The sequence below is a fragment of the Oreochromis aureus genome, linkage group 19 (genome assembly GCF_013358895.1).
Source record: "Oreochromis aureus strain Israel breed Guangdong linkage group 19, ZZ_aureus, whole genome shotgun sequence".
Lineage (NCBI taxonomy): Eukaryota > Metazoa > Chordata > Actinopteri > Cichliformes > Cichlidae > Oreochromis > Oreochromis aureus.
The window spans coordinates 14,226,944-14,234,505 of record NC_052960.1 but is presented as its reverse complement, the minus strand read 5'-3'; the positions used below and the strand labels follow the sequence as shown (position 1 = coordinate 14,234,505).

General features: G+C 39.3%; 1 protein-coding gene across 1 annotated transcript; it reads right to left on the bottom strand.

Moving 5' to 3' along the window:
• Nucleotides 1-2,041: 2,041 nt before the first annotated feature.
• Nucleotides 2,042-6,235, bottom strand: LOC116326089 (protein yippee-like 5). Its single transcript, XM_031747201.2, has 3 exons — nucleotides 6,059-6,235; nucleotides 4,273-4,444; nucleotides 2,042-4,159 (listed from the first exon to the last, which is right to left on the bottom strand). Exons 1-3 carry the CDS (start codon nucleotides 6,232-6,234, stop codon nucleotides 3,935-3,937), a joined length of 573 nt encoding a protein of 190 aa, XP_031603061.2. The 5' UTR covers nucleotide 6,235; the 3' UTR covers nucleotides 2,042-3,934.
• Between the last annotated feature and the right edge of the window lie 1,327 nt (nucleotides 6,236-7,562).

Genomic DNA, 7,562 nt, shown 5'->3' with positions numbered 1-7,562 from the left:
CTGATGTCTCCTATCATTTTTTTTTTTTTAAAGTTTAGGAAATATTGACTCCCAACTTAAGTAGTAATGGAGCTTTTGGTGCCCCAGTGTCATGTGATCGGCAGTTTCATTCATTGCATTTTTTTTCCACTGCAGTCCTTTAATCTTGCATGTCCTGTAACAACTACTGTATTGCAGTGGATGACTCAACAAGACCTTGGATGCTCATATTGCACAACACTGAGGATGGAAGACCGTCCTGCCTTGCGCGTTTTGCGCACATACACATACATGACACACACATTCTAGTCTACCATAGACAGCCAAAAAGGTCAGGAGGTTTGAAGGTGAAGTGCAGTCGCCATAGTAACTAATGTTGACTCCCCTGTCTCCTGGCAACAGTATGTGGAGTGATGTCAGTGGAAAGCATGCCATTTTCTCCCGGTGACAGAATGATGTCACTCCTTTTGTGTGTGTGAAGAGAGAGCTGGAAAGAAAAGTTTATTTCTATATTATACATCTCTGCTCTCCTGTGGGCATGGGAGAGCGGGCGGACACATCCAGTCGAATTACAGACAAAAAGTGAGGACATACTAAAATAGCTGTCTGCGGATGATGAATCATTGGCCAATTACAGATGCATTTATCCACCCACTTTTTCTCTTGCCCCACCCCCTCACCCCTCCTCTTCATCCGCTGTATCTGAATATAACTTCAAAATTGCCCCGATGGGTTTGACAGTGGGTGGAAGGAAGATGGATGAGCCGCATCGGCTATCATCTACCTTTTTTCTCTCAATTAGATTAGCTTCCAAAAGTCGGACTCTTTTATTAGCACAGTACTTTGATGGATATGTAGGAGGCGCCTGGGGTCAAAGTTTTCAGGAAACTCAGTATCCCAAATTTCTCCCCTAGAGCACTTGTGCAAATAGAAATACAGCCATCTTACATAAAGATTGTCACATCTAGACTGTCTATCTAGTTGCATGCAGGCTAATAGGATCAAGACAGTGTAATTATCCTTATCTAGCCAGATAGCTTTTTCAATAAAGACTGCAGCAGACAATCCAGAGGTTAGACACAGCCGAAGTCAGAGACTACTGAATTATAAAGTAGCACAGTGAGTTCTCTGGAGCTAGGAGTCTCCCCTTTGCTTCTGGTTATATCCAGCTTTTAAATGGGTGTAAATAGCTGTGAAAACTATAAAGCCTCGCACATCCATCAAAAAATGGAAAACAAGCAAAAATGATGGGTACGAAAATAGCTGTGACCAGAAGAGTTTATAGTCTTCAGCTAACTTAATTAATATTTGTGTGAGCTGAGTTTAGTGCATTGTGCCTGCAGGAGTGACTGCAGAAAAGCAGACCTGTTGTTGATTCCACCACAGTGACACAGACCATTACAGACACACCAACAAAGAAGCCCTCCTACAGGAGCTGAGCTATAAATAACTCTACAGCGGAGATGCAATATTAGTGGGTGGATCAGAAGTTAGTCGTCACTTCCTATTTATAAAGCAAATGCAGTCAAATTTTACATCGTGGGTGATTCATACCGAGTGGTGAATAGCTGGGATTAAAATGGGACTCGTTTCGATGTGATCCATTCTGGATTTCCTTTTAAATGACATTTTCTCTAACAGTTAATTAAATATTTTCAAGTGTCGGACATCTAATCAAATATATATCATTTTTGAGTTCTCTTATTTGTTTTTATCTGCTTCAGGGAATAACATCTCTAATATGTCTTGCCAGACTGCAGTGAAGCTCTACAGATCTTGCCAAGCAGGTTTACGTCAGAGGCAGGCAAGGGATTCAGCATCACCCTACCAAGGAAAACATCTTTAACCTGGTTCTCTGTATTCTGCTGCCACCTAGCGGACAAATGCTTAGGTTTTACTCATTATTGCATGTACCAAATCCTGGTATTTTCATTCCCAATGTGTCTTACATATTCAGACATGTTAAAATAAGAAGGTTTGCCAATTGATAGCAACTACAACCACAACTGCCATCTATTAAGAGAAAATAATACATTAAAATATTCAGTGAATACTGTCAAAAGACTTTAACCCAGCTACTACATCTTTATTTAGAAATCACATCAGAGAAAATCTTGCCATAGCCATAGAGGAAAACAGGTATCATATTAATCCCCCAAACAAGAAAATATGTCATAACATAAACATAAACAAACAATAAAACAATAATCAGATAATATAAAGTAAAACAATTGCTATCAATAAAATGCTTAACGTGAACAACAAAATGATGATATTCTTATGTGGCCACTAGCTGTACACTGCACTGACTTTGGAACATAAATGGTTTCAGTGTCCTGGATTTTTTTAACTTTTGTCTTCTGGAAATTAAAACTTGCACTGTCAAGCATGACCTTGCAAAAAACAAGCAAAACATTAACAGTGTCACTAGTGAAGGCTGGACCATTTTGGTAACACCCAAAGCATAAATAAGGTAACATCAGGGTTGTGTGGCTGTGCCCCAACCCAGTCCCAAATTAACCTCAAATGTCAAGTAAATTATCTATTTTTATTTTACAGTTTGACAATATAAAATGCAGGCTGTGGCCTACTCCAACAGCAAGGGCTTGACTCTGAAGATAAATACTCTATTAAAGCTCGCCTGGCTTTGTGTTCTAGGAAGCGATTCATCTTATGACCAAACATGCCCCAAGCCTAGGATTATAAAGAGGATGTGTCACAAACCTGAAAGTAGCTCAGCAGCATTTGCAGTGATGTGTTTAAGGGTTTAAATACATGTACGATGGTCAAATACAGTACTGAACATATTTTTAGATTCAAGAAAATACTGTTTGATGAATGCCCACTGCGTTGTGTTTTTAGTTATTCCTTCAAAACCTATACACTTGTCCCACACAATCAATCACTGAGCAACTTTCAAATATGACCCATCCTCTAAAAATCCTGTCCTTTAAGCTGCCACGCAGTCAGAGAATGTCTCCATCATCTTTCAGACGCACTGTGTCACACTGAAGACGAACGGCTGAAAGGAACATGCTCCTGACAAGTCACTAAAGTGGCATGCTGCTCTTCACACGCAGAGGCACAGAATCCATGGTAAGCTAAAGACAGGTGGAACTGAAGTAAACAGGTTGTCTACTCTGTTCATTTGAAATACGTCACGTCATTAAAATAATGAGCCTAATCTAAAGAAAACTACTGTTCAGGCACAACAATGAATACTTAAATATGACATCAATCTGTGCAGTCCTCACTGTATCAGTGGGATGAGAACACAATTACATCCACTACACTGCAAGCAAAGAAAAGGTAACTGACACATAATCAACTATCATGATATTGAGTGCATTCAGTGCAACCAGTGACAGATACATTGGGTCAACATTCACAATACGGAAGCACAAATACCACTAAACCAGTATGTTTGGCTCATTTAACAGCGGTACGGAGCACTGGCTGGTCGCTTTGCCCATGCTTGGATAATGATCATACTAAGCTCCACTGGCTCCTGTTACACAGACAAATAAAACAGCTAGCAAATATTCTTTAAAATGTGACTGACCTGCGTATTATCATGCATGTATTTTAATTACCATGAAAGTGTGTCACATGCCAGTGATGAAAACTGTGTGTGAGACAGTGCTTAAACCCTTTAGCAAACTCCCCAACAGCATTTCCAGCTGTTTCGATTGACTGCTCTGTGATATATAAATCAAAAAGTATTTTGGGGAAGTCTATTCAGCAAGAATAGATCCAGCACACCAATCTTTTAATCAGCAAAGATCTAAGATCATTGGCCAGAGAGAGAAGGGGTGTGGGAGGGTGAAGCCAGAACTTCACTGACCACTAAGTCTGCAGGTGGTGGTGTGCAGCGCAGAGGCAAAGGGGGCAAAGGAGAAGGAAAGGAGGGCATGGGACTGAGCCTTCCCACTCAACCTAATACCACCTCACGGACTCAGGAGTTATCTGAGGGGACATGCTCTTCAAAGCCCTCACTCTCCCTAACCAGTGCCCTCTCCAGGATGACGCGGCCCTCCTTGTACCGCTGACTGTCCTCAGTAGCAAACTCGTAGATCCAGCCCAGTTTGCTGTTGCAGTTCTTACAGCTGACATCCCTCACCATGTGTCTGCCGGTGAGCATCACTCTGTCCTGCACCTCACTGTACTGGAGGTTCACCACCTGTAGGAAGGAGTTATAAGTTTAAGTTAAAATATAACTAATGAATGCCTGTATTCCATTTGGCTAAGGGAAACATGTCACAGATGGTGTGTTCATGGCTAATTTCACTGTACCTTATTGAAGAGGAAAGCTCTGCCTGTGGCTCCTGTGAATCGTGTAGAGATTAGTTCGGACCTATTAGTCAGGATTGTGTCACAGTTGGCACAAGAGAAGAGACGTGTTCCGCCGATGTGGTCCAAGAAGATGCGCCCCATTGTCTGATCACCGGGATTGACTAAATTAAGGCTAAAACATGAGAAAAATAAATAGTACGCTATGTATTCTTGGAAAGTTTAAAACTGCACTGATTGTAAACAGTATGAAGATAGTGAGACATCATAAAATAATACCCTAGAGCTGGCCAAAGCAATAATACACAACACACAATTGTTTTTTACTCAATCATTAGCAATCCAAGTTGAATACACATATATAAAGGAGTCGTTCCATCTCTGTTCATCAAATACAAATACATTAATATGTGGAAACTTAATATGTGACTGAGCTCAAAAAGTTAATGTGGAAAACTTTTTGAGCTCAGTCACTCACTCATCATAGTGGTTTAACAGATTCATGCAAAAAAAAAAAAAAAAAGAAGTCAAAGTTGATCCTTGGAGGAGACACAAATCTCTTTGGGGTTGCGTCAGATCTGCCAAATCAAACATGTGGAGCTACCCACTTTAGCAACCTCTTGTGAATAAAAGAGCAACCGAAAGCACCTGCAGCTGCTGCACCTAACACTATGCTTCTACGAATATTGATACTCAGCAGTATAACTCAAGTTAACAAAGAAAGAAAGATGCTTGAAATACCCAAAATAATTGTACTCAATAAAAAAGGGGGATCTTTCTCAGAGATATTAAAGCATAACCATAATTTAAGCATGATTATGGGAGAAAAAAACTAAAACAAAAAAAGAACAGTTTCTGTTATTATCTCCTCAATCTATTACGCGTTCTCTCTAAATTAACTGGGGAAGATGAATGCACTGGCTTAAGATTCTTAAGTATGTTTCAATCGTATACATAATACCATGCTTTGGTAAAACTGATGGCACAATCACTGAAAGAGTATCAGTAAAAACATGAATGTTTTCCTTAAGTACTGTTTTCTCACTTCCCTTAAAACAGAAATATAATCCTAATTAATAATAAGTGAGATAAACAAAAAGGAGCAAAGAGACAAAAATAGAATCAAATGGCTTTTTTAAACTTCCTTATTGTTACTTCGATTACAAACAGCTGCCTTTGCCCATTTTTCTAATTCATCATAAAAAAACGGTCCTTTATAGAACTGCCTACAAAAGCTTCAAAAATCCATATATGTTTTTAAAAATTCCTATAAATAGAATAAAAACACATTTTAGAGGTCAAAATATTTGCCTTTTTTATTCCCATTATTTTGTATAAAATTTGGTTTCTTTTGTTTGTTTGTCAGAGGAACATGTGGAAACTAAGGTGCAAAAACATCGTAACAAAGAGCACTCCAGTCGCCTTGGCACAGTTTCTCCCTGTTTCAACACTTTAGTCGTTACAACCACAGAAGTACTTCTTGTTCCTGGATGTCTTGTTATGAGTAATACTGACTGTAGATGGCAGCTGGGCTTTGAATGGTGATGAATGTCGATGCAATTATGAATAATGGGGAACAAACGAAGCAGACATTTTCCCAGCTACCTAAAGAGAATGCTTCAGAGGATTTTCATTGGGATTTTAGACAACTTAACCGACTGGTTTCGTACACATTCACCGAGCCAGCGAGTGAATGGAAGCTAACGCCAGGTTAGCCGCTCAGCTAACAGAGTCAACAAGCGACAACAAAACAGATAATTCTGCTAAACTCCAAATGACGGCTGCCTACCTTTTCAAATTCGGTCTGGTGACACAAAATGTCGTGCACAGCGATGGTGTCACCGACTTTTTAAAGTAAATTTCAGTCGCACATCTGCTGTTTATACCGTCGTCGTCGTCGTGGCTTTGTTTTTCTTTTTCAGCTGTTCCTGTCCTCTGCGCTGAGCTCCAAACTAGTATCAACATCCGGTTTGTGACGTAGCTCCCTCTGCAGCAGCGACATACGGATTTTCCGCCAGGTGTCAGCATGGTAGTGCTATCTAAGATGCAATTACAATATCTCTAAACTACCGATTAAACTCTCCAACTTTCATAGTCAACTCCTATCATCTTGGTTAATGATATACTCTCACAACTTTTCTCCCCATAAATATCTCATTTGGAATAATCAGGATATTAAATTTAAGAACAAATCATTATATATTCAGAAATGGGTGGATAGGAAAATTTTACTCGTGAGTCAATTACTGAATGATAATGGTCAATTATTTTCTTATAAGGAATTTTTGTCTGTTTATGATTTTCCTGTCACTCCAAGAGAATATGCTGTAGTTTTTGATGCAATACCAGATGGGGTGAGAAGGTTATTGGTGCCTGCTCCTAAAAGTAGAAATTGTATTATTCCAGAACTAAATCCCGCTAGCATATACATCGGTAACATCTGTCCTTTATTGAGTGATTTTTTTCTGATAACGATGGTGATAACGATGGAGAGGAGAGCGCAGGACAGCAGGGAGAGGATGGACAGACTGTTTTCACTATATATATATATGTGTGTGTGTGTGTGTGTGTGTGTGTGTGTGTGTGTGTGTGTGTGTGTGTGTGTGTGTGTGTGTGTGTGTGTGTGAATGAAGAAAGTCAAGAGCATCTGTTATGGCAACATTTAACTAACATTGTTGTTGATATTAGTAACAAAGCAGATGTGGCTTTTAACATTCAAAAATATCCATGGTGAAATTCATGTACATGAACATGTTCAATACAGCTGACGAAAGTTTTACTGACTGAACAAACAATGAACAAACAATAGTAGTCACTGATGTGGAATATGAGAAGCTGAGCGAGGGAACTGGGTGAACATGAAAAGAGAAGGCAGTTGTGTTGAAGTTGTAGACCTTAGCTCTTTCAGCTCCTTCCCAATACACCTTCAGGCTCTCCAAAATGCAACACCCTTAAATTAGCAGTTGTAACACATATGTAGTGTGTGTAAGTAAGATATCAGTTAAGTGGACTGGCTCCATTTTTCATAGATCAAAAAAGTCCAGATCACTAATGAAGCTGTTTTCTTATCTTTTTCTGCTTAGTTATTCAGTTTGTCCTTATTTATCACCTGTCTGTTTATGCCTGTTTTGATACAACATGTCATAACATTATAAACCTAAAATGTTTTGCTTGATGGAAAACTCCTGACAACTCGAAAACATCAAGATATCTTGATGTATTATCCTGCACTGATTCCAAGGGTCGGGTCTATCTGCACAGCCATCTCAAAGGACACAACTCATAAAGTATTT

Bases quoted from the DNA above. Each gene is read 5' to 3' on its own strand.
- LOC116326089 (XM_031747201.2), bottom strand. From the start codon at position 6,234: ATGTTGATACTAGTTTGGAGCTCAGCGCAGAGGACAGGAACAGCTGAA. The intron at 4,445-6,058 runs GTAGGCAGCCGT...CTCATGTTTTAG, and splicing joins ACCAGACCGAATTTGAAAAG to CCTTAATTTAGTCAATCCCG. The intron at 4,160-4,272 runs GTACAGTGAAAT...TCCTTCCTACAG, and splicing joins GAGCTTTCCTCTTCAATAAG to GTGGTGAACCTCCAGTACAG.